This window comes from Pseudopodoces humilis, chromosome 3 (genome assembly GCF_049639895.1).
Source record: "Pseudopodoces humilis isolate 2021_Gansu_Grassland_sample_001 chromosome 3, ASM4963989v1, whole genome shotgun sequence".
NCBI lineage: Eukaryota > Metazoa > Chordata > Aves > Passeriformes > Paridae > Pseudopodoces > Pseudopodoces humilis.
Window position 1 is genome coordinate 69,988,432 of NC_142202.1, and position 27,673 is coordinate 70,016,104.

The 27,673-nt window shown below is 42.3% G+C and overlaps 1 protein-coding gene across 2 annotated transcripts in view; it reads left to right on the top strand.

Moving 5' to 3' along the window:
- SCML4 (Scm polycomb group protein like 4) overlaps positions 1-27,064 on the top strand; it is a 41,415-nt gene extending 14,351 nt beyond the window's left edge. Inside the window, exons 5-7 of one of the 2 annotated variants that reach the window (XM_088053486.1) lie at positions 14,179-14,448; positions 22,482-22,627; positions 26,939-27,064. In XM_088053486.1, coding sequence (XP_087909612.1) covers positions 14,179-14,448; positions 22,482-22,627; positions 26,939-27,064 — 542 coding nt within the window. The remainder of the gene's footprint in view (positions 1-14,178; positions 14,449-22,481; positions 22,628-26,938) is intronic. The other variant, XM_005518252.2, reaches the window with a different exon arrangement.
- Positions 27,065-27,673: the final 609 nt, after the last annotated feature.

Here is a 27,673-nt window from a genome sequence, read left to right on the forward strand (position 1 = left end):
TGGCATGAGGCAGATACATCCAAGGATGGTGGTGGTCCTGAGGGGTGCCGGCCCTGAGCAGCACTGGGCTCCCAGATGGATGGGCACTCCTGAGCTTCCTTCCTGTTCATGTTCTGGGACTGGGTGCTGGCCACACACAGCCTCCAGGGAGCTGGGACTCCTGCAGCCTCATCTGCAACCAGAGGCTGGAAAGCCGCCATGGGGCCTCACTATGGCATTGCAAAAACTGGTTTAGAAATAAAGAAAGATGTAAATTATGGACATGAGCCTTCATTTCACCTGCAGGCTTCCTCCTGACTTAAATTATTTTTCCTTTTCTTTTATTAACAACACAGTGGGTGTTTGGGGAGGACACTGACTCTCATGCATTCAGTTTAATGGCAGATACATGCTGGCAGATGAGTGAAAGGTGTTTTAGTGTCCACAATCATGATTTTTGAATCAGTTGTTCACCAAGAATACCCTCAGTGTGCGCATTGCTCACCAAAGCTGGGAGAGGGCTGTGCACATGGTGCACAGAAATCATCTTTTTGTACAAAGAAATCCAGCTGCCACTCTTACACATAGGGAAAGAAAGGCAGGAGCCCAGACTGGAAAGCAGTATTTTTCTTTCCTCTCCACTAGGACATTTGCAGCAAGCTGAATTCTTCTGAGAGGTCAAGGGATTTCTGTAGCACTGAGTGAGTGCAGCCCAAGAGGCCTGGCATTTGTGTTTGCATTTGCATTTTAATTTGCATGTACATTTGCATTTACTTTCTCAAGGCAGGGCTGTGTGTGAGAGCAGGCAATTCCACAACCAGATATTTTACAGTTGCTGTTACACTCTGAGCATCCCTCCCCACAAAATTCCAGTGCAGCTGTCCCTGACACCATCCTCACTGTATCTCCCCAGACACTGAGGATGGGCAAAACATTATTCTTCCCTCAGACTAGACAAGAGATGTGGATGTAGGCAAGGCTTCTTTCCTGGGTCTCCCACTGTGGGATGGGGGGGGGTGTGTGTGTATGTGTGCAATCAATATCCCCCCAGAAGCAGCATGGACTGGGCAGCCTGGGCTAGTCAGGTAGGTTTCATTAGATATGAGGAAGGAATTCTTTACTGTGAGGGTGGTGAGGGACTGAAATAGGTTGCCCAGAGAAGCTGTGGGTGCTCCATCCCTGGAAGTGCTCAAGGCCAGGTTGGATTGAGGTGCTGAGTCGATGTTTAATGCTGCATTGCCTAAATCTCCTTCCATCTCCCCGGGAGCCAGCATTTCTCTGCAGCAAGGTCAGCACGGGGGTCCCTCTGCTATGCAGAGCAGAGACAGGGTTTCCCCACGGTGCAGTGACAAGGAGGACTGTAGGAGCTCTGCTGCAGGCAGGTTTGTGAGAGCACCTGTTGGGATAAAGCTAGCACAGAAGGAGCAGGGCCATAAAAAAGCACCACAGGAAGCCATGCAAAGCAACCACATTTTTCACTGTTTCTGTTCCCCATCTTGTAATCGAGGTGTCCTTTCTTTTAAAATCATTTGCTTTTCAGCCCCTTTGCACCAATGAATCTAATCCATGTATTGACTTTGGTGCAGTTGCTCTTGATTTACACCGTCAGAAGGGAGAGGAGAAGCCGGCATCGTGTCCAGTCATATTAATCCACTTACCCCATACAGGAATCACCTTTTAACCTTGCCCCAAAGCACATGCCCCTAAGCCATAATTCACCTGTGCTCACAGCAAGCTGCCAGATGCTAATGGCTGTGTACAGGCCAGGTGGGATTTGTTGACATATGCATATATCACTTACAACTGTGTTTTACATGCCTAGGAAGTGCACACTCATCAGCTTGTGCCTAGGGCTGGCCTCTGCATTGAGCCTTGCTGGCTGTGCATTACCTTCCCTGCACTTGAGCCCACGCTCTGCCTGCCTTGCCAAGGCCCCTCACCTGTCTCATGTCTCACATGGGACATTCCCCAGGGCTCTCTCTCTCAGCTGTGAAGGGTCTTTCTGGCTGTTATAGATACATATTATATTGTTGGCTTTTTGCAAATAATAAAATGAATGTTAGATGTATAAGGTTAGAAAACTTTGTTATATTAATATAGTTCCTCCTATTTCTGTTATTGATGAAACTTAGAAATAGTAGTATAATATACATATGTGTTGAGCTATGGCATATTATTAAAACTAAAGCTACTTTTGTTTGTATAACCCAAAGACTGAAAAAGATAGTTAGAGATGCCCCTCCATTCTTAGATTATCTTGTCCAGATGAGGACAGCAGTGACCAGAGCTCTGGGGGAGGAATTTATTGCATTTCTGTTATCAGAGAATGTAAAACTCAGTGGAGCCAAGAAGATTGATTTATTGAGAAGGGGGGGAGTCAAAAACTAAACAAAGAAACATCTAAAACTTAAGAAGAATGTTTGAATCATGTATCAGAATTTATGAATATGTGGTAGGACTCTGTTTTTAAGGAACAATCCTTTGTTAGTAAGGGGTGCTCTCTTGGCTGAACGCAGAGACACCCGGCCGTATCTGTATACTTTATTTTTATCTCCTAATTGTCTTTCTATTAAACTTTTAAATGCTATAAAATATATGTGAACTTTGTTCTTCACATGGCTCAGGAGAGTGATTTGTGGGCAGCAGTTGTCTCTGGTTGAGAGATAACTCTCGGGCCTTCCTCTTGGAAATGCCCAGCTTCTGGTCTGCATTACAGCAAATCCCGAGATGTCACCTGTCACCACAGCACCTGGGTTCAAAGCACCTCTGGACCTGCACCCCAAAATTTTCCAGGGGAGCAGTAGAGCAGTTTGAGGTAAAATGATGGCAAGAGCTGGGTGACCTGTGCAGAAAACTCTGTGAAGTGGGGCAGGGGCTGAGTGATGGGAAACCAACAGAGATGCTGTCAAGTGCCTCCACTCTGTGTTCAGATTTCATCATTTGTCACATGCTCAGCTAACAGGGGCTTGGATGGGAGCATGTGAAAGGTACATTTCTAGGACACCTACATACTGCTGACATGCACCTATGAGATACTAGATTATTCTTCAGAGGAAACCGTGTTTGCTAAAAAAACTTATGGCTAACCTGATGGTGGGCACAGAAATAGAAGAAGTTTCTCTTATGTGGGAAGCATGAAGTTTCCCTTTCAGTCAATCCTTTCCTTGCACTTTCTGTCCCAAACCTTGGGTTTTGGCTATTTTGTGCTGTTAGACAATTGATGTCTCCACATAGAGCATGGCTCCACTTGGCTGCATCAAAACTTCATGCAAGAGCTTTGGTGGCCACCCTGTATTATTCTTACTACGGAAGAAGATGGGAAGGTCTGAGAATAATGTCCCCAGCCTTACAGCTCTCCCCATGGCCAAGTCAAATTTGGAAACATAGATACCTTATGGAGTTCCCTACCACGGTCCATGGGAGAACAGCTTCTCTTTTTGTGGCACTGGCTGGAAGTAGGGATCTCTATGGAGCAGAAGCACAGCAGGACACTAGTGCCTCTGTCTGTAGGAAGGTGGGCTCTTCCTATCCACAAGCCCTTGAAAAGCTGGTATGACAAGCCAAACAGCAATGCACAATAGGAGTGTGACTAAGTAGGCAAGCCACTGGCCTGGGAACTGGATTTTTATAAGACTTTCCCATTGACTATGTGGGCAAGCCACTTTTCCCTGCTGTGCCTTTATTTGAGTATGTGTCAAAGGAGGGCAATAATTTATACCAACATGTACAAAGCCCTCCTAAAACAGCTAGGGAAAAAAGAACAATATGATAGAAAACCACATATTATTACAATCAATATTTTTTGTTGCAAGCACCAAATAAACGGCAGCACAGAAGTTTCAAGCCCTGAGAGGGTAAGAAAAATGTTGTCTTTCTCCTTTCTAGTACCCTGGCTTGTTTAATCTTGTCTTGTTGCATGCTATGAAAAGCAGTGCTCCTGGCTTCTCAGCACACTCAGAATAAATGGCTTTTATGGCTATCAATAGCTTCAGTGCTCCTCAGCATTTAATTACCTGCAAAGGCCATTTATTGCCTCATATATTCCTCTACCATGATCATTATCCTTTAAACAATAAATAAAACATTAAGGTCACTCTTAAAGAGGGAGCAGAGCCATCCAGCCACAACAAAGTATAATATTAAAAGTTTATATGGTCTTTGGGGCTTTTGGATTGATGGCAGAGCCTGCAGTACAGCTGAGAAGGGCTGGGATGGACTTCCTTCCTTCCTCCCTCCCTTCCTCCCTCCCCTCCCCCCCCCCCCCCCCGACTTGCCTGTCCTCCCAACCATCCTGGCTTCCTGAAGTGAAGTGTTCCAGGTGGTAACTCTGTGGAAGAGCTGAAGGAGAGGCAACTGGGACAGGAACAGTTTAGGACGGTCCAAAGGATAGGAAGTAAATGCAGAGGGTTGAAAGAAAAGAGTCAGTCAGTGCTCCTGTGGAGGGGTTTCATGAGGGTGCTAGCAGAGGCTTTAGCATTCAGACCCTTTAAGGCTAGATCAGAGGAAACTAATAAAATGTACACTATGAAGCAAATCCTGGTAGGAAGAAAAATAAGAGATGGATGGAAGAGAGAAAATTCAGCTGTGATGTATTTTGCCTGGACTTTATAGAATTGGCAGAATTGGATAAATTGAACTTTCTGACCTTTAAATTGTGAGATTACTGTTTGCTAACTCACAAATGAAGACTCTCCTTCTCTTCCTTTAAGTTTATGAAATTGTATGTCTTTGTGGATGCTAAGCAATGGAGCTGTAAGCAGAGACATCCCTTCAGCAGCCAGCCCAAGGGAAATTCTCCTTCCCATATTCTGCTGGGCTGTTTTACCTTCACTGACTTGAGGGGGTGCAAGAAAGTTCATCCCTTTTGAAAAGTTACCCCTGGGGAGGAGGGTAGGCTTTCTGCTCTCAGCAGTGAATAAGGAAAAGCCCAAAGGTGCTTTTTGCCTTCCGCCCAAGGTGTGCTCAGTGCCATGGCACAGACACTGACAGCGCTGGGCATTGCCTGGGCTGCAGCCATGGAGGGTAGAAAAGAGAGCCAAGCTATGAAATAGAATTTAAGGCTGCTTTATTTCTCCATATCAAAGGGTATGCATAAGGAAAGTGGATGAAATGATGGGCATAAATGCATGAAGCATGATGGATGAGATCATATCCACTACAGAAAAGCATACCCCTGGGTATATGCATTTAATTCAAGCTTTACAAGCAGAGTCATGTGGAGGAAGCACAGACGCTTTCAGAGCCCTAGTCAGGTAAATCATGTGATTGTTACTCTGTTTTAGCACCAGATTTAGCTTTAACTTTGTTTTAGCTGGTTAATACATTTCCCTAGAGCTATATGATTCCTTTAGGAGATATCTGAAGCGAATAGTCCAGGCATTTTTTAAAAATAGCTGAAACTAAAGCTGAAACAGGAATTTCCATTCCTAAACTTTTAAAATATTGATCCAAATACCTGTGATCCAATATACCAGTATTTCAAGCAGTCAGATGAGCAGGCCACAATCCAGAAAAATGATGATGGGAGACCTATCCAAGTGCTGCAAGCATAAGCCAATATGACTCACCTGGTTTTTCAAAGTTACAAGTGGGGAAAAAACGGTGAACCTCAAGATCCAGTACTTATTAAGTAAAAGATAAAACAAGAAAGGTTTTGGAAGAAAAGAGAACTTTTGCTTGTGAATCTGGATGAGAGGGCACTTGCTTCTTGGACTGCCTGGTATGTGGTTCCAGGGGCAAGGCCTGGACTTGCACCTCCATGGCAGGAAGCAGAGACAATTGAGAGTGGGGAAATGGATTATGGCATTTAGGCCGTTTCAATATGGCAGGTTTCAAACAAGATTCAGAATTTTTTTCACGGAACATTTCTGATTTTTGCTTGGATGTTCTTCAGTTTTTCAGCTCAGTTTCACCCTCCTCATGTTGCTCTCTTTTTTAGACTTTTATCGTCATCCCTCCCTCATCTGTCTTTATCTACCTTCTGTTTCTTTATATCCTTCCCCAGTTCACTACAAAACAAATGGAAACTCACACCCAGTGGCATTTCCATTTCCATGGAAATAAAACATCCACTGTTTTTACTTAAAAAAGTCTTGGCCACTGTTTAATCAACAGCACTCCCCAGTTCCTTAGGATTTATTTGTTTGCAGTAATTATACAGAATGCATCAAAATGCCTTTCGGAAAGTAGTAACACACAGCATCTGCCTGAAGAACATTAATCTGTTGGCAAAACGAGTGCAAAGCAGGGGATTAAAGCAATTAAGAGAAGCAAATTGTTGGTGGTGATGTGCAGCTTGGTGTTTCTGCTGTCCATGGGCAGTGAGCAAGGTAAGGGTGCAAGGCAAGGAGTTGCACCACCAGCAGCTGGACAAGAGAAGTACATCCTCTGGCTCAAAAAAAGCTGCGAATTGTGGCGTGGGGAATCAGGGAATTTATGGTGGGTTTGTTCATGGAAGACAAAAGGTTACAGAAGTGACATAAACAGAAAAGGTAGCAGTGGCTTGATGGTTTTAATCAGAGAAGCTGGATGGAAGGAAAATGAAGTGAGGCTGGGGATGAGTCCTAGGATGGGGTCCCAGGCAAGCCCAGCTCCCCTGCAGCATGGCACAGTGATGTGGAGGGATCTGTAGGGTCATGGAAAGAGGAGGGGATAAAAAGGCTCAGCAAAGGGGAATTGGTGAGTTCCTAGCTGCTGGGATTGAGGTCAGCCAGGGATGTCAGAAGCAGAACCAGAGAAGACAGAAAAAGAGGTTTTTTGAAGAGGAAATAAGACTTCAGGGCTCATATATGTTGCACTTATATGGCAGAAGAAAAATCAGAAAGTTCAGCAGAGCAGCAGCACTGGGAGAAATGAAACAACGACTTTATATAAGATCTTATATCTGCATACAAACACATGCACAGGCTCATGCTTTATAGGTACTATTCTACCTAATTTCTGGATGGTATTATTATATTTATTAATGAGTAAACACAGCTTATTTTGAAGTCACTGCATTTTCTGTAGACATCTCACTTCTTGTACCTCAAATTATTTGTTTTTCCAACAGTAAAAAAATACAGTTAAATATTTTAAGCCAGTACTAAGTGATATGGTTCAGGGACATTCGCCATGGTGGTAGCAAAACAGAAATGCACTGAGTACTTCATCTGCACAGAGTCCCAGTATAATACCTTGAAATTTTCAAATAGCGCCGTCATTTTCATCTAATCTGTTCTGTATACAGCTTTTTGTGACTTCTATCAATGCTGATTTATAGGGATATGGAGTGTATTATAAACTACCTTGACAGAAAAACCCCTCTAGCTACTGCTAGAAGCTGGAAACTGAGATCAATCACAGCCTCTCCCATCTCCCTCTGCCATTGCAGAACCATTGCTGTGCTGAGACACAAAACTATACAACCCTGATAAATCTTCTTTTCATGATGTACACTTTGGTATAACATAAAGGCAAGTGAGAAGGGAAGAGGAAGGAGGAGCAGGTTTGAAATCAGGTGGAAGAGACCAAAGGAAGACTTTTTCTACAGCCTAGGTCCCTGTGTCAGTGAAATCCCTTTGCCTTCACTCGTGCATGTGCCTAAACAATTTGCCTGTGCTGTAACATAGGAGTAAAACCTCTCTGTTGTAACAAAATACATTTACTCATTCCTCCACAAGCACTTTAAAAATGGAAAATATTCTTCAATGGGTTATTTATTCACACGAGCACCTTTTATTATTAAATCTAATATATTTGTCAGCAGCTAGCTTTTGAATTTACTCTACCTTTTTATTCAGTTTGGACAATAAAACCATGTTGATCTGTTCCCAGCTGGTTTCATTCCCTGGTTCTACTGCATTAAACACAATGTGGCTGTTGTCTGGCTGCAAACACTCAAGGGAAATCGTTTAAATAATGAAAAAAAAATTGCTTATGTTGAAGACCTAATCAGGACAACACTGGATTTTGGAAAAATTTTCTAAAAAAATTTAGATTCTTGATGTTAACTGACTGGCAGCTTCTCCTTGGGGGACTCAGCATTTCAGTTACTGCAAAATATTTTCTAGCAGCTAGGACACAGCTAGGTGATACATGGTGCAGTAAAGCCTCAGACTAAACCCTGGAGAATTCATTGCAGGTTTTATCTCAACAGTGTGACCACAGTTTCAGTGTTCATAATATTTGCATTCACCAGTGAATGAGGCATATTTACATTTTCCTGTTCTGACTGACTACTAAGCCCCCCTTTTTTTCCCCTGTGGATGCAACTGCGTGTTCCTACAACCCATAGACTAAAAACCACAGGCGTGACAGCCCTGGCCTGCTGCTGGCGGATGCCCTGGGCTGCCTGCTCTCTTGCTGCCTCTCTGCAGCAGCCTCAGGGATGCTGTGACTCCTTGGGGAGGTGTCTCCATGCCACTCTGCCTTGGCAGGCAGTGAGCAGCTCGGCTCTGCTGCCACAAACCAGATGTCTCTCCCTGTAATGTTTTCCTTGTCCAGCCAAACCGTGGCAGCCAAGGGGTGGTATGGAAAAGGCCTGGTCCTTGCCCAGCTGCACAGGGGGCAGATGCACGCAGCAGAGAGCGGTGTTGACGTGGTAAAGAAACATCTGCTAAGGGGTGACATCATATTCTCATTGTGCTGCACGTCTGGACGGGCAGTGGAGCTAAAAGGAGTGGGCTGGTGCTGTAATCCCAGAGTAAATCACAGCAGCCAGAGCTGGAAAGTCTTAATCTATCACAGGAGACTCTTATCTTTAGATACATGTATGCGGGCTCAAACTGCAGGGAAGATAAGGGCCGTGGTACATTCCTGACTGGACAGAAATGTGTGAGGCTGTTTGGAAGGCATGGAGAAATTTCTTTTAAAATCTTTTGAGAGCTGATGTTTAAAACAGAAGATAGAAGTTTGGAGCCAAGGCATATCTTTCACAATCTTAAATACTGTTTATACCTTTCTGCTCTCTCCCTCTCTGGTTTATGCTAGATTGAATTGATGGTTAAACTTATCTGAAGGATTTCATCCTGTATTTCAGCATTTGCTTTCTGTTTTCCCCCGCTTCTATTTTTCCTTTCACGAAGGCTGAGGTGCAGAGTTTCTAAGCTGCTGCTTTAAACTGTCCCCTCCCTTTCCCTCCCACCCACCCCTCCCCAGCAGGGCAAGTGCCATCCTTGTGCAGGGAGCAGGAGCCAGGCTCAGGAGCTATAAATACAGACAAAGATAAAGCTATACAAAGGAGGAGCCTCTTGATAGGATTTTGACACTGTGGCTGGCTCCTCTCAAAATGACTGGGAGATGAAAAAAGGCTGTCCCTGGCTGGGAGAAAGGAGAGGTCTGAGGAAGCTATGATATCATGCTGCTTAAAATATGGAGTTCACATCTGGTCAACCCATTATAGACAATATATGGTAGCACTTTAAAAGGTACAGGGAAGGGTCAGAGGGCAAAGCCCATCACTAAATGATATGAGGAATAGGAGACGACACAAAAAAAGGAATAGTGGGGGCAGAGAAAAGAAAGACAGAAATAAATCTGTATTGACTGTGAGGAAAAGAAGTTAATGGGGAATTTAATTAAAGCAAATACAAATGATTGAGCATTGCAGGTGGTAAAGTAAAAGGTTATGAAATGACATTAAAATATTGTCCTAGAAGGGAGGGCAGCTGTCCTGGGAAGCTACTGATGTGTAAAAGAGAAACTCCTTGGCTTGGGGATAAGTGTTCAGCATGTTCAGAGCAGAGGGTGTCCAGCAATGCCCCATGCAGCCTTTACCCAGATGGAGTCACTTCATGGCTGTGCAGGAAATGGCCTGTTAACTGGGAAAAGGGATTCTGGTCCCAGTTCACTACCCTGACCTCAGGCTCTGCTGTCCAAGCAGCAATCGGGGGATGAACCCAGAAAAATGCATGGGTTGGATCAATGAAAGTGTGAGATGGGTGGAAGGGAAGCAGGCTGGGGAGAAAATGGTTATGAAAATCATAGGGTGGGAGGAGAGAAAATAGAAAAGAGAGATAGGGAAATAACTGGCAAAATGGAAAAAGGGTGATATAGGTGCAGGAAAGTGGAGTTAGAACAAGGTCGAGATACTGGTAATAGACAGAAGAGAAGTAGGAAGAGGTGACAGGGAAGAACAGAGGGAGAAGCATGTGAGGGGTATAAGGGAATGGAGCCTGAGAGAGGGAAAGAAAGATGTAACATGAGCAGTGTTGTGGGAGCAACAGCAGGTGAGGAAAGTGGCACAAGACTTGTTTGGCCTGGGAGAAGAGAAGGCAGAATAGAGTGTCTCTGGAGTGTACAAGGAGATTTTGCCTTTAGAAGAGATTCTAACAAAGTTTGGGCTTTTTTTTAAGATGTAGAAGAAAAAGTAAGTGATTAGATCTGCTCAGGAAAAGGTCAGCTAGGGATCATCTTTCCTGTGTATATACTATTCTTCATTTCCTGCTTGACTTGAAATTGATTTTCATTTGCTTTTCTAATGTACAATGAGAGCCAATTCTTTTGTCTTTCTGGAGTCTCTATTCCCAGATGCCACCAAAGGCCCTGTGTTTTTGTTCTGCATTCACATGTGCAGTATGCATCCACAGCGGCAAATGGGTACTGCTGGGGCAAAGAACTCGATGTATTGCAGGAGTGAGAGGCAAAACAAAGTGTTTTCCTTCATCCTAATCGAGAACTGAGGTCCAGAGATGACAGATAACCTGACCAAGATCGCACCAGAGGTTTGCAGCACAGCTGGGATGTAACCTGCAGATTCTCAGGCTCTTTTAACTCCCAACTGACCTATCTTCAGGAATTTGGCTAGGAATCTTAAAGACTTACTTTCAAGAAGCTCAGCTAAAGAAATGCGGATGTTTAAATTGTGAAGGCAATTGTGGCTTTTTTCTCTCCTTCTTTGTCTCATTTTAAGGTGTGCTGGATTCAACAGCCTTGGGCTTTTCAATCCAGTTGCCTGTGGACCATTCATGTAAAGGAAAACTATGCCAAAATGGCTTAAGCATTTAAGCAGGGTGGTGAGCAGTTGTAACAGAGACTACTGTGCTCAGAGCAAAAGCTTGAAGAACCTTTCTCATAAATCCTGCTTTAAAGCAGTGTGTACTTCTTTCTCACTAATATGTGGAACTGACTCCCTACAAAACAAAATATGAAAGCAAGTCAGAATACAGAAGGGCTAAGCTAGAGATTGATGAAGTGTTGCATTTTCAACCCCAATAGAGACTTCCATTTTCTTCTATTGTCTTAGAAAATATGTGTTTTTTTCCTAACTGGCCAAAGTGGGATTAGAAGCTGTGGTGGCCATACACTTTACAACGCCTTCTGGGAGCTTACAAAATGCAGATATTTTCATGCACATCATCACTAGAACCTCAATTCATGCAGCTTCTCTGCGCTACAAACTAAAAAAAAACTGGAAAAATAGGAACACAAAGAGCTTCCACAGGGTTTTTTAGTTTTTGGACAGTGGGCCACTTGAGATGATCCTTGCTCCCCCTGGTCTAATGAAGACATTAATACGACTTTTCAAATTCCCACAGCACATTTGACTGGGGAATGTTTCATACAGTAACGAATGGAGGCTCCAGCTTGTTCCATGGCAATAGACATCATTACTCCCATTTTAGAGCCCAAAGCAGAGATGTAGAATAAATTGATCTAGATCAAGAAAAGAGTCCTAGGCAAAGTTAGGAAGATTGACTCCTTCTTGTAGTCTTGTACATAGTTCATGGGTGTCCTTCCACAGGGAGATTATATCTATACATGCCTTATTTCACACAGACTGTTGAGACAGTCTGACATCCATCAAAAAATCCCTGGTGTCTGCTCAAAAATTTTGGAGTAATTTACATCCATGGCAATAAAAGCTGTATGCTGTTTATTTAGCAAGGCTCTTTTAATGTGCTGTTTGTTGTTTTGATAGTCTATGTCTTCTTCATATTGTAATCATATTAAAAGAGCATTCTTTTCCTGGAATAAAGAGGTAATGATTCACAAGAGGCATAATTATTCCATGCAGTGCAGGCAGGATGCTGCAGGAAGAGCCATCTTCTTTATGCATAAGAGGCTTTTATTGCAAGTGTTCTACACAGTAATTAAATTCCTTTGAATGAGGAGGCTTGATTGGATTTTCTTTGGTTTATTTGGGAGGAGTTTGAAAAGCAAGGTATTTAGCTCAATTGCTTTATAATTTTGGCATCTGTTAGAGGTTATGGAGAAAGGTTCAGTGTCTGATTCCCATTTCTCTTATGTGTTACGTTATCTGAACTCCCTTGAATTCAATTGAATTACACCCTATCTGTATTTGTATGAGAATCAAGCTCAGAAATTCCTGGCAGAAAGCAGCAGGACACCTGAATGCATGCTGTAAGAATCCAAATCATCTAAAGGAAAAAAAACCTTTCTAAAGAAAAGTTACTTGTAGCAGCAAAGGCAAATTCCCAAAAGTGAGGAATTTTCACATTTGCAGCTTTCCTTCAAATCTGATGTTTGCCTTATGGTGAGTCCAGCCTTGGCCCAGAATGGGACAAAATTTTAAAAGACAGAAGCAATAAAACAGAACAAGGTAACAAAAATCTGTGCTGTGGCCTGACACACAAGCCAAGATGATGGCATGGCACAACTCCTGAGTATTTGAGTTGTCGAAATAAATCATGTACATTTAACATCAACTACTGTACACAGCTGTCAAGTAATGTTTGCTTTTTTTTTTTAAGGAAAGGAGTGAAAATGTAAATTGAAAGGAATAGTCTGTTATATAGAGCCTCAAAATATATTAGCAATGGAATTTGTGTCTTATGGCATAGATTACAACATAAATTTTTCTTGTTACTCAATGAGGCTGCATAATACATCAGGAGGAGAGTGTTGCTTTGGCCAGGAAGTTGATGTGTGACACTATGGGGGAAATCTCACCCTGCTCAGATGTCTCTGGGGGGAGAGTACACATGATGAGGAAAGTGGCCTTTTCAACAGCACAGAAAAATATCATGGGGAAATGGAAGACACTTCCCCTAATCTAGAGGCTCCCTGCCTGCCAGGTGTTAACATCCAGTGAGAGTGGGAAGTTCAGAGTTGCCAGCAGGGTTCTGTGAAGGTTGGGATCTCATGGAGGTTTCCAAGGGCTCTGCTTGTATTCCAGTAGTGATACTGGGGCTGGGCGACAGGAGGGCTGCTTTTGCAGGGAGAATGGCAGTGGGAAAAAGGAGAAGGAAGACCTGTGGCCATCTTTGGCAAAAAAGACAAAAAGACAAAAAAAGGCAAATAAGAAGACTTGGATATGAGGAGACTGGAAGAGGAAGACAGTGACACGGGCATGGAAGTGTTAGTTCAGACAGCGACAAACCTAAGTCTGAGGGGAAATGGCAAAAAAAATCTGCATACTGCAAACCTGGAGCTAGTCCTCCCTCATGCCTGTGCACGAGACCCTCAAGCATAGGGGAGCATGGAGAGACCTCCAGAGTAGGTCTTGAAGTCAAAATTTGGTTTATTGCCAGGAATCTGAAAAGCAAAGTATTTAGCTCCTACATAGCATGATAATTGGAGGAATAAGTGGAGGAACCGTAGCAATGGTTTGCAGTTATCTGTGATGTTGGCACGCTTGAACCCGAGTCAGGTCCAAGTAACTCACACATAACACGGAACTGTCCATGATAAACCTTGGGTGTGCTCATCAGTCATCAAGCCTGTATCCTTGTGGGATACTGGGCCTGATGGATGTCTGCAGCTGAGGATGCTTCTGATTAATTTTGGTATTTGCAGCCAGAATGCTTTGGTTTATTACCTTCGTTCCTTCCTACTGGCTGCCAGGCATTTTGAACTTAACAAACTGCCTGTCCTGTTGTTCTCCTCTGCCTCCTTCCTTTCAATCCTCTAGCCTCAGTGTATTGGAGGGAGCACCATGAGGCAAATTGGGCCTGCCAGCCAGTGGCCCAGGACTTTACAGAGAATTATGTTGTAAGCTGACACCAATGACTCATACCAAGACAGTTTCCCTCTTGTGACTCTACTGGCTTTGAGTGGTTGTGTTTCCCTTCACCGTTTATTAGTTCTCAGCAAGGATCTCTCCTGGGCCAGCTGTCTGTACAGACAGTTGAAAACAGAGTTACACTTTGTGACAAAAAAAATAATGGGAACTTTGGAAAAAAAAATATTTTTTTTTCAAGGGTTGATTAAGAAAGCTTCTGTTTTACTGATGTTTATTTTGTGTTTGGGCTTCCTGAGCAGAGACAGTTGTACCTGAGGACTACCTGGCTGATGCTCCGAACAGGAAGCAGTACAGTGTGGATCCTACCGACGCTGCCTTGGGTTCCATGGGCTCCATGTACACCGTGCGTCAGAGTCCTGCAGATGGACACCTTGCCGGGGGCTCCTCTTCCTCCTGTAGCCATCGTCCTGCCCAGATGTCTGCAGGGGGGTCCTCATCTACTGGCCTGCGGCATCAGACCTCCAGCCCAACAAGGAATGGGGCCTATCTTGAAGGAAACAGAAGTGGTAATGTAACACCTTCCATTTTGCAATATGTGCTGCTATGCTGGTGCTGTGCAGGAGTCCTAACTCATTCCCAAATTCCCAAGAAAATTAGGTGGTTCTGTGATGGAATCCATCCAGACCACTCCTGCTTCCATTTAGAGGGGGAAATAATAACCTGTGTAAACAAAAAATCAGTCTGCTCACCATTAAGTAAAAAGGTGAATGTTTTCTAATGCTGTTGTTATGTAAACATATGTATTACCTATAATTGTGTGGCAATCACACCTGTTATTATCAGCTCAGACGTGTAGACATTAATATATGAGGCATTCCTCCCAAAGATTTATACTGCCTACAGGCAGGTACCTGGTATTTGTGTGACACCAGCTGTGTACAAGAAGTGATGCAGAGCAAACCCAAATATTAGTGCCTACCTTAAAGCATTTTAGCTGAAGGTTTTGCTTCCTAGCTGTGTGCCCATTCTGCCCCTTTAATTACATACCAAGCCAGATTTTGCTTGAAAAAGACTTTCCAACAAAACATAGTTTTTTTTAAAATCATTCAGCTCACTGCTCAAGGCTCTTTTATTCTTCAGGAAGCAAAGTCACAAGAAGTTTATCTGCAAATTCAAGAAATGCCATGGGAATCACTGCATTCAATGATTCTTCTTCCCTTTCTTTGTGTTTTTGTTCAGTTACCACTTGCTGGGGCAGTTGCTCTACTCTTCCACTACAGTTCCTATTGGCCATGATTTTTTTCCTTCTAGAAATTACCCAAGTTCATCAGACGAGTTAGCTGTTTCACTGAACTTCAGTTAACTTCGTTTGTATGTTCCAAATTCTCAGTCAACAGGTCTTTATCAGTAGTGATGCCAACAGCGTCTTCACCCCTTACTAATTATTCAAACTTCATGTCTGCATATTTCATTCTGACGATAGATCTAACAAAGGAGTTGAATGTCTCAGCCATTTTAAAGTCATTAATTTTTTTTTCCTTCCTCATTTATTAATGGAATCTACTGCCACTCTAGTACTAATTTTTTTTTAAATCTTGATATATTTGCGGAAGATTACTGGTTTCCCTAGCCCCTTTGTCTACCATTAGCTCATTACACTGTCTTTTTGCCCTTGCATTTCCCTTGGAAACTTCAACTGATTCTGCATATTCTTGCTTGGAAGCCATTCCAGAGCCTCTTTCCAGTATCCTTTGCTTAATCTTTGTTTAATTCCTTCACATTCCTCACCTCCCCAACACTTGTATTATTTCTTGTTTCTGAACTTTCACTATTCAATATTTTAGACCATTATTCTTCCAAAATATGTATTACAAGTATTTATCCCTGTACCTTGTTCATTTTATATATTTAGTGGTGTATCCCCACTACGCTCTCTGCCTTCCAAAATTCGTGGCTCAAAGCCAGAATCTACAGAGGTTGTAGATTCATACTTAGTAACCCTCCACAGATTTTTCTTCTCTGAATCACTTGTCTTACTGAGTTGTCTTACTTGGCTTACTGAATACTTTGTGCCTTTTCAGAATATGCAAAACTTCTGTACATAAGAACGTGAGGTGTGGAGAAAACCCTTGGTATCAGGGGACAGAAATTATGTTCAAGGGACTGAAGCTTAAAATTAGAGCTTCTTAAGATTGTTCAGCTGCATTGTTTTGCCTCTTTGTTTTTGACTTTGAATGTCACTGTTTCCCAGTCTTGACCAATGTTTTGTGAAACCTCCAAGTAGGAAGCTAAGCTTCAGGAGACATCTCCATCTCTCTTTTCATGACTTCCCACAAAATCTGCAGTCTTTACAAAATGAAAGGCTGAAATATGGCTCATGTTTTTTTCCAGAACTGAATCAACAAAAAAAGTCATGGAGTGGTCATGCAACAGGCTTTACAGATTCCTGTACTTCTTTGGCTTAAAAGCATTAAAATCACTTTCAGGAGCAAAGAGGGAGATATTGCTTTTGAACCAGGCATCCATGGCATGAGTACCTCTGAAGCAGTCACAAGTTACTTTAAACTGCTACATATAATACCTGGAGTTAACAGAACTCATCCCAAAACAGCTTGGTAATTTTCATGTGACAATCTTTTTACACTTGCATAGCCTAGTTCCTCTGAGGTCTCTGGGTCATTTGGCCAGCTCAACAGTAAAAGCTTCCTAAAACAGAAATGTGTGCAGTGACCATCATTAAAATGGTTATAGATTCATTGATATTGTTGGTGTTTTCCTAATTTTCCAGGCATTTATTAGCCATCAGTATCACCCATTGTAGATCAGGGTCTACCACAGAGCACACACAAACCTATACAGGGTTTGCTGACAAGGTCCCTAACAATCCCCTGTAGCAATCCCCTGTACTCCACCGGGAGCCAATGTCTGTGCCATCACCATCCATCACACTTCCCCTAATCCTCTCAGCTGCTTTCTGGAGACTCCAGCTATCTCCTACAGACCATAGCACAAGCTGGCTCCTTTGAGGCCAGGCAGTTTTCTGTGGCTGTGGTGGGCAATACAGTGACATCCATGAAGTCAAGGTGCCCACACATTCACTACGATATCACTTCAAGCATTAAGACACTGTGATGTTTCCAGTCACAGCCTGGTTTCATCTCGTTCACTATTTCCCATAGTGTACCTCTGTAACACTGGAATTCTCACCAGAGTCCTACAAAGCATTACCCATTCCTCCTTAAAATTAGAGATTGTATTAGTCCACAGAAGGAAATCATAATTTCACCCACCATGTTGCTTCCACTTCTACTGGCAATCCCACACTTTTAAAACACACATTTCTGCAATTTCCCTAGTGCAGCCACACTGGAGGTTTAATACTGTCTTCACAAATTCTCTCCAGCAAAGAAAGGTCTTTGGAATCTGTGCATGTGTTTTCCTTCTTTCTAGGCATAATTTATATGTTGCTGAATCATAAGTAAGCAAAGATGAGTAAGTGGTGCATGTCAGTCTCTGTTCTTATCCTCTTCGGTTTGTATACTTATGAGGCAGAGATGGGCTCATTAAAAAGAGGAAGAATTTATCTCTGAAACCTCAAACCAATCCTGCTTATTTATGGATAGTTTTGAAAAATAGCTTGCCTTATTTATCATGGTGGGAAAATATCATGGAAAAAGCCATAATCATAAAACATATCTCAGTGCATAGCAGAACATGTCTTTCAAGCGGAATGGATGAGATTAAACCTCAAAGCTCTCATTAATGCGATCGGAAGCTTGATGCCTAATTCTCCTTGATTATGCTAAAAAATTCTGAAAAAAAAAGATGTTAAAAAAAAATCTCATTTCAGAAAGCCAGTTGGGGCTGCAAACAGATAAACATGCACTTTCCTGTCATCATTTGCCAAACTGAAGCTTTTAAATTAGTGAAGGAATAGTCAAGGACATCATAAACCTTTCCAAGCCTGCTTACATAACAGACAAAGCCTTTATCCCAAGTATGAAGGATTGTGTGCTCAACCACAATATAATAACCTTAACCTTGCCCTGTAGCTTGTTATTTTTATGGAGATTTTATTATCCAGTATTAGCAGTTAATTATTATCGCCTGAGGGTCTTTGTTAAAGAGGCAGTCCTGCTTATTAGTACATATATTTTCTGAAAACATTTGGGGGCATGGAGCTGAAATTCTCTTTTTCCAGAATAGTGCTGCAAGCATCTCATGGGGGGCAGATCCAGCACCTCCCCGAGGCAAAGGAGCTGCTGATGGCATTGTGAGCCTCAGCACTGTATTCAGCAAATACAGCCTGCCTGCTAATTTTTGAGGACATTTCAGTCTGAAAGTTTCAGTGCTTCCAGTGAGCTGCCTTTTTGTTTCCCCTACAAAGGAGAGGCAAAGCAAGAAAAGCCCAGATAAATATTTAATGTCTGTGGCCACGTCTCATGCAGCTGGATGCTGGGCTGCTCCTGCAGCGGCCGGAGGAGCACCTGCAATGTTGCATCCCCGCACAGTGCGTGCCATGCTGTCAGCGGGAGCAGCTGCCACACTGCTGGGACAGGGACTCTTCTGTGACACCTTGCAAGGTGGAGAACACCAGCCAGGTGCTGCCCGAGCTGTCCTGCCAGCGCAGGCCAGATGTGCTGAGCCTGATCTTCTTTGCAGAGTTCTCTGCTGATCATGACTTGTCAACACCCTGCCCCACCCTAAATATCTTGTAATTGTGTTCCCCCACACGCCTGCTTGTCTGATGTATCTCTTCCTTTTCTGCTTGGTGTGCCCTAGATTTTTAGAAAAGTATCTTAAAGTCTTCCTCCTTTTCCTGTTTATAGTGGGGGTGGTTTGTTTTTTAAAATAATTCCCATTTCTCTGCACCTTTGAGGGTCTGCTACTTCTGCTTAGTTTCAGTAGATCTGCTGCTCCTTATTATCTGCTCTAGTGCAATCAGAGAGAACCTTTTAAAATTTCATTCCCACCCCCTTCCCCTGAGGCAAAGAAATCATTTAGGCCTGCAGCAATATTAAAGTTCATCTGTCACTCCCTTTCCACTCTTATCTATCAATGACTGTACTCCCTCTGGGCTCTGTTTGTTTGCCAAGAACATATTTAGGGAGTCTGTTATTTGTCTTTCCTTCTTTTGCAGGTTTAACTCCATTTTAGCATTTTATTTCCTTGTCATGCCTCTGCAGCCATTTGGCTGTTGGCTCTGTCTCCATTCTTCTTCTCAGGAAGGTCCAGAGGTTAGAGATGAGTGACAGAGAGAAGTGTGGGAGTGAAAACTCAGACTGAGACAGGCCACCTCTTTCCCTCAGCTTCACTCAGCTTTTGTCACTGACCTGATAATTCCAGCTTTTTCTGTGTGGGCAATTGTCTTGACTGGGATGCCTGCCTGGAGACATTGCCCTGCAGAGGAACTTCTTTACTGTCCTTCCCCAATATCATTTGAGGCAAGAGGGGAAAGTGCTTCCCTCTGATTACCTAAATTTCCATATCCCATTCCATTAATTTGACAAATTTTTGCCACCTGTCAAAAACAGGAAATTGGATTTGACCTAGATTATGATCTCTAAAAATAATTATTGGTCGCAAGCACTCCCATCTCTTTGTAATCTGAGTATTCATTATCATCTTGATTAATTCTGATGACAGGATGGCATAGGATACCCAGGAGACATGAGACTTCCTCATTTATCTAATTCCTAGGTTAAGTGTGAATACCTTCAGATATGAAAAAAATGTATAGTACTTGCCCTGCTGCCATCAAACACTTTTGTGCTTAATATAATCTTTCACCAAAGTGATGCTATTGAAAGAAACCCCATGCCTTTGTGTAGACATGAAATGATCTACTTTCTTCTGTAAATTGAGAAATTACACTCAGATGGGTAAACTACAACGTAAAAAAGCCAAATTAATTAATAAAAAAAATTATAAAATATATGGAAAACCAGATTGTTTCCAGATTCATCAGCTAAAACCTGATATTTTGCTGTAAACTGGGAGTATCTCAGTTTTCTTAATAATATTTAAAGGTAGCTCCTTTCACACAAGTAAATTAACAGACCTTAATTCATTAAAAAGCAGCAGAGAATCCAAAACTTGATACTAGGTAGGTAAATAAAGACAATAAAAAAGCTATTTTAAGAATTAGTATTGACATATAATTCTTGTTTATATATTATGATATTATACTATTCCTTTGGCATGGATTTGAAAGGGTTATCTTCACCTGCTAGGGTCTGTAAGAGTTCTAGCCATGCAGTCTCTTTAGAAAGGTCATTTATATATTTGTCTTTCAGAAATCACATTTATGCTATTGATTGCTAGGTAGCAAAGGAGTGAATAGATTCTTCCTGTCATTTCAACCTTTTCTTCTCATCCCCCTTCCTTTTATTACAGATACTTCCAATACCTGTGAAGGCTCCCAGCTGCACTTGGGGCTCTCTTCTCCCCTTTGCCCTTTCCTGGGCATGTTGCAGGCAGGAGTCAGTGGGCTGCAGGCTGCCCTTTCTGTTCCCAGTGTAAATCCCAGGCTAAATCCTCTGGGCTTTCCTTACATTTATACAAATTTAAGGGGAAAAAAAATGTGCTCCTCAGTAGTGGCACATCTCCCTGACCATGTTACAGCAGTAGCAGAGAAACTTCTGCAGTCTTTTGGTCACAGCCAAACCTTTCTCTCCTTGCTCTATTTTCTGACTAGTTTGCAAAAGCCTGATCTTTTTCCTGACCTTTGGTTTAAGATGGTGTAGTGCCCAATACCTCCACACACCAGCACTCATCCAAACCATTGACAGATCATGAAGAAGAAATGGGAGAAATGCCCCTCTGTCTCCAAGACATGTCTCAGTTCTCCCACTTATCCCTGACAGAGTTCCTCAATGTTATTGATGATCCAGGGGTTGGCCAAGATTACCCTGTTTGTTTTGCACTCTCTGTCTTCGTTGTTTCATGCCAAAGGCTCCAGATGGTGTCTGTACTGTTGTGTATTGCATTTATTCTGTGAGTGGAGCCCAGGGTCACCTGAGTCCATACAAACACCGGTCTTCGCTGTCTAATTAAAAGGACCTGCAGCTCTTCCTTGTCCTTTGTATCCAGAACAGTGATGTAGCAAATGAGAGTGCAATTATCATGATATTTACATCTCATCTCATTATGAAAACCATCAACTAGATTTGCACATTCATAGCACTGCTGCTTTCTGGAGTCCATTCGGAGTAACTGCAAACACACCTCATTACATTATACTGTAAGATGAGCATGGTGGCAAGGAAAAAAGGACAAATATGCACATAAACCCATTATTGGGTGTCTATGGGCAGAGTCTCAGTCAATATAAATCACCAGAGCTCTATTGAAGTCAATGGAATGACAACCTACATAAGCCCCAAACCCACCCAGCACATTTATTCATGTGCACTAGGATCGTATTTTGAGTCATGTGTGGGGATTCTCACACATCTCATCTGCCTTTATAAGCTCACTATTTCTCTGGAGAACTAATCCCTTCTCAGCAGTTCTGATTGCTGTTTGGCTGCTTGGGGCATTTTTAGGCTCTAGTTTTGGTGTCTTGATCTCCCTCTACATGCACTCTTCTGTTTGATTTCTGGCTTTCTGTAGTGTATACTTGCTTTCCATTAGCACTTCTCTCATTAAAAACTGGGCCTTGACAGAAATAGATGAGCAGATGTGAGCAAGTCACATTTAATGTATCTGTGTGCTGCTGCCTGCTAACACATAGTCTGCTTGGTGTGGATATAAACAAATGGAAACAGCTTTCCTGTATCCTAGCATAATATAGATCTTGTCATAAAGAAGCAGCATAAGTGGAGGTACAAATTATTTTCAGGTGGAGATTGAGATTTATAATTCTACAGAGACTAAGAATAAAAACATAAAGGCACTTTTCGTTCCAATGTTATTGACTTGATTTAAAGCCACAGCAAGCTGAAGTCACCTCAAATCATCGAGGGGTTATACCATTAAAAAGTCACATGTGCAATGTTCATCTTCCCATGTTTTAGTAACTTTCCAAATTGGCATTCATTGGGGACCATCAGCTTTGTGAGAGACTAAGATTAGGAAGATGCAGACTGAAAACCTTCTGCTGATCTCTAAAACAAGTATGAATATCTGAATGCAAATTAAAAACCCTATTTGCTAAATCCTGATTTTATCCTCTAGCCTTCACATTCAATGGCAAACTCTTTTTTTTAGCGCCAAAGAACTTTCTCTCCAGGTGTGAGGGTAGTGTCTTCTTGATCCAAGATCCCTGCTGCTGCAGATCAGACAGCAGGGGCAGCTTGGTTTAAGAGCCTGGCAGCTGGCACATCTTTCCTTCTCCAGCAGGGACCTAAGGGTTTCATGTTTTTTAACACAATTCACCAGACGGGATCATGTCTTCCAATAAGCAGTCAGATTGGAAACTTCTGCGAGTCCCCCTTTTTTCCTTATGCTGCCATCTCAGGCCAGTACTTGCATGCACAGATCCAATGTCCAGTGCTGCAGTGAGGCTGCCAAAGCCCTGCACACTCATAATCACAAACTGAAGAAAACCTCTTTGTGCCATTGTAATGCACTGTTGTGGGCTTTTTTGTACTGACAGCCTCAAGTCCTTCACCTGAACGACAAGATGCTGGTCGGCCATCAAGCAAGAATCCTTTGACCTGGACAGTGGATGATGTGGTTTGGTTTGTGAAGGATGCAGACCCTCAGGCTTTAGGCCCTCATGTGGAACTCTTCAGAAAACACGTATGTAGAAGTCTACCCTTACCACCTCTAGGTAATTTAAGTCACAAGAGACAGCCAGCACATGTCACACACAGACCCTCAGATGCCATGGGCTTCCTCAACCAGGTTGAATGCAGGACCTGGCAAGGAATTCAGCACCTCTGGAGGGCTTGGGCTAGAGAAATTTTACATATCTCTTGAGATGGTAGTTAAACACCAGGATGGGCTTTGTGAAAAGGTGAACAATGCCCCAAGCTTGTCAGTGTTAAAGAGGCTTTTGGAAAGTGCCCCTAATAATACAGTGTAATTTGGTCAGCCCTGAATTCCTCTGGCAGTTGGACTAGATTATTGTAGGTCCCTTCCAACTGAAACAGTTCTATTCTATTCTATTCTATTCTATTCTATTCTATTCTATTCTATTCTATTCTATTCTATTCTATTCTATTCTATTCTATTCTATTCTGTTCCATTCTTCTTTGTACTATGTTATGTTACTCTATTAATTTATACTTCAATAGGGAAACCATAACAGTGTCTTTAGAAAATATTCACTGTTTGTTCCCAGCTACTCCAGCATAAATTGTTCCTATGCCAAGCCTAAGAGAAAGCACTGAGGATCTGGTGCTCATTTTTCATTGTCAGATTGGCACAAAAAAGCCTCGTTTCAATGACAATTTTTTTCACAGGATATACATGATTCTTCTCTGAAGAGCATTTTTTATTTGTCTCTAGATATTTAGCAGGAGAAACCCAAAAGAGCCAACATTTTAATCTTTTCCCCCTCAGTATTATGTAACTACATAACCAAATTTAACAGACCTGCTGACTCTCTAGAGGATATGATTGTTGATTTTATGAGGATAACCTCCAGTGATGGAAATTATATTATCTTTAATTAGTAAATGGGAAGAGAATAAACTTTTCTGATCTGGAGTTTCTTGTTCTGCTGCTATATATGGTGTCTATTAGAATTTTTTGCCTTCTCCATGTCTCCTTAATCAATCAAGTCTGGCTATGAAAAATGTATTTTACCCTAAAAGTGACTTGTTTGTGTTCAGCTGGAGGTCATAAGTTTTTGTGTAAGTGTCTGGACCTAGGTCTAAATGAGAATTTCTCCCCTGTCCTGAGTCCTGACCACCACCCCCAGTGTTGCAGAGACAACAAGAGGGCTTGATCACTCCTTGCCCCTATGCCAGCAGAGACAAGTGGGGCTGTGGAGCTGCAGATGAGAGCTGGGGTTGGTAGATGGACTTCCAGCTACACACTGCTTCCAGGGTTTCTAAATACAGGAGAAGAAGTGACTGAGGAGCAGCTGAAAATGAACACAGGCCTTGGTGTCTGCTCACTGTAGGAAGGTTTTGGGGCCATCTGCCATTCTGTAGACAGCTCTGTGGGATGAGAACAGCAGCAGGCACAGTGGTGTAGGGCCAAATCTGCAAGTACAGGTGAGGTGCTGGCCTGCTTTTCCTGCCTTCTGCCTTACAAGCTGATAATCAAAGTATGGCCAATATTGGTCATGTGGGCAACCAGGCAGATAAACAAGCCACCTTTAGGTCTGAAGGGACTTGCTACAGAATGAGTTTCTGACAATAGCAGAAGGGTCTGTGCATCAAGAGAAAATCTTCATGCGAGTGAGAATTGACATGGTCTAAGGCATACAGGTATATCCCAAAGGAAAAAAACACAACTTCTAAAGTTTGTCTTGTAAATATGGAGAGTGCAAAAGCACAATTTTGTCTAGCTTCCATTTGTAGCAAAGTATGCTTTTATGTAGCAGCAGGGCCTGGGAACACTCCAGGCAGTCATGGGCCAGCTGCGCTGGAGAATGCCATGATACTGCAGCTGCTCTGCAGCCAAAGAGATCAAGCTAAATAGCCACTAAAGACTGTCCCTGTCATCCTTTGTTGCACACCCAGCACCCATGGGCTCTACTTATCATTGGTTTCCTTGTAAAACATGCCATAGGTGTGAGAACCTGGGTATGATTGCCACACAACTCAATTCAATTACACCTTTGAGTTATATATATCCCTGCAATTTTTCAGCCTTCAAACCTCATCTGGATTAGCACAAAGACCCCAGGGGTGAGAGACAAGTGATTAGTCCATTAACCTCAGCCATATCTTCCTGTATGTTCAATCTTTCTGTGAAGCAGGTGCATAATTTACTTAGAAGCACTTACTGTCATTGACAAGGCCCAGCTATCGCCAGAAATAGTTGCTTTGGCAATCAGCTCATCTGAGCTGGGAGAGAGAGGCTGTTGTTTCAGGAAGAAAACAGCTGGAGGATGTATCCTGAACATGGGCAGTGTGCTTTCCTACTGCTCTAGCAGGCCATTTGGGTGCTGACCTCAGTCCTCAGAGACAGCTCTTCAAGCCTGCAGCCCACATCCTTCACTGCCCCAAAGGGCGCTGTAGGATGCTCTGGCTCTCCCTGCTCTTCCCACCTGGAGCAGAAGCTTTGCTTCTTGCCAATATATCCAGGGAGCTCTGTCATAGGTAGCTCCTGAGAGTGTCCACCCAAGACTGAGAAACTGCCAACCAGCTCCCCTGGGCTGTTCCCTGCTCCCACAGCTCCCTCTGTGTGCCAAGGACAGCTGAGCTCATCACTGACAGAGCTTTTGGTCTCACGGAATGGAGCCACTGCCCTGGCCAGAGACCTTGTAGCAGCACTGTGTGAGATCCCATGGAGACTCCATCAGCAGGAAAGACTTGGTAGAAAGATAGTGGGAAGGGAAACAGTGGAGGGGAAAGGTGGCCCCGATGGTACTGGATGTTACCAGTTCCAGACCTGCTCCAAGACCTTCTGCTGGGGCTAATGTATGTGTGGGAAGCACGTTATCAAAGTCTTCTTTTCAAAGATTATTTTTAAAAAGGCTGACACAGTAATACTGTAAAGAAGTCAAGCCAAGAATCTGCACAGGGAAATGGCTACTACGGGATATTTAATTGGATATGAATGCTCCCTCTGGCATACTATTGTCATGGAGTTTAATCTTGACCCCTACACAGTAATAATAATGGAAATAATAAAATGCTGAACTCAACATTTAGAAACAGCTTCCTCCACACCTGACCCTTGACAGTGTTTTTATCCTATGGCACCACAGTTAAAGGAGCTCTTACTTTATTTCTTATGCAAATAGTAATTATATGTTACACTTATTCTTACTTTACATTAGCTTCCTTAAAATAATGGCAAAGAGAGGGGGGAGGTGGAGACAGTTTCTATTATGGATAGAGAGGGGGCTGCAAAATGAGGAGCATTAATTGATTGAGTTAATCAGAAAGTGACCTTAACTGCTCATCAGATAAATCACCTAGTGAATGGAATAATAATGATCAGGGCAAATTAGGATCCATAGTGTTGCTTAATAAGTAGGCAATGGATCACAGTGGAAAGCTCTGACCATCAAAACCGTAGAACAAAATGTAGACAGCATTAGTGTGTGTGTAAATGTGCTGGAAGCTCTGGGGACAGGTGGTATTTTTTGGCTAATACAGTTGGGAAAAACCAGACAAGCTTTGGGTCCAAGGAAGGACAGTACAGCTGAAAGCTTCTGTGTTCTACAGCCCAAAATAAAGGAGAGTCTTTCTCTGTGGGCTCAGGCTACTTTTGCAGTAGTACTTCATCATTTCAAAAGGTTTTCAAGCCAACAGTTCTGGGATAAACAGCTGAGCTTGGTGGTAATTTCCTCCACGTGCATGAGGGTTGAATTAAAGTTTAGCAAATTTAATAATAAATGTAATTAAAAAAGCAAGTTACTACTGTCTTCAATTTGAGAAGAAAACATATATATATATATGTATATGTGTATATATATATATACACACACACACACGTATACCATATACTTGCATCACTGGGTATAAGTGTACTGGAGATATGTGAAACACACAGATAGCTGGGGACAAAGCTGAAACTGAGATCTGGAGGTGTTCTATTAGCAGTTTAATGTGGCTACATCCTTCGCTGTCTCCATCACTCATACTTTTCTCTCAAGGCTGACTGGTTTTTCTCAGAATTGCACTTAGAGCAACTCTGATTTTTAAAAAATTCTACTTTTAATTGCAAAATAAATTGAAAACCTCAACTAATCTTATAGATCCTTCAAGAATAAAAAGTAGTATTTAATTAAACCTTCCTTTACAGCTTTCTTCTATCACACCTCAGATTTCAATTTTTTTAATGAAATTTCAAAATGCATGACATTTCAGGTAGCTCTACCCTAAATGACATGCTGTTTCTAATTCACCTTGTTTAATGTGTCAGGACACAGCACTTAAAGGGGGGTTAGCACATTTTGATTCTCTTCCTCTCTTTTGAAACCAGGAAATTGATGGCAATGCTTTGTTACTGCTGAAAAGTGATATGATCATGAAATACCTGGGGCTGAAATTGGGACCGGCACTGAAACTGTGTTACCACATTGATAAACTCAAGCAAGCCAAGTTCTAATAATTTCTTGAACAACAGAATCTGAGCTAAATCTAGATGGAAGACTAAAGGTAACATGTTGCCTTACAGAAATGCATTCATTTGCAGATTGCTTTTCCTTCTTTTTTATCAAAGACTTTGTCTTTTTTAACATTTGTGCATTGTCACCTTTTTTTAATCCAATGGGATCTTTTGGGCTGCTTTGTGTTAATAATTTGCCAAAAAGTATATAATTACAGTAATTATTTTGTATCATTAATATTATTATGATTATAGTAAGTCCTATTTTTGTAACCAGAAATGGCAAATCAAAACCAAACACAGCTACAGCATATGTGTAGGACTGCTAGAAGACAAACCAAGAGTCCCTCACTTGCCTCTGAGGAGAAATCACTGACTTGCATTGCCTGGGCACCAGCTCCACTCTCCATGCTCAGCAGCTGGAAAAGTGCAGCATTTGGTCACCTTTTGTCTGATAGAAACTGCCCTGTGTCTTGCACTATCTGGAAAACTTGAATTATTCACTTAAAGAAATAAAACAAAGAGAAAGGAGAAAGGAGAAAAGAGAAAAGAGAAAAAGGAAGAGAAGAAAAGAGAAGAGAAGAGAAGAGAAGAGAAGAGAAGAGAAGA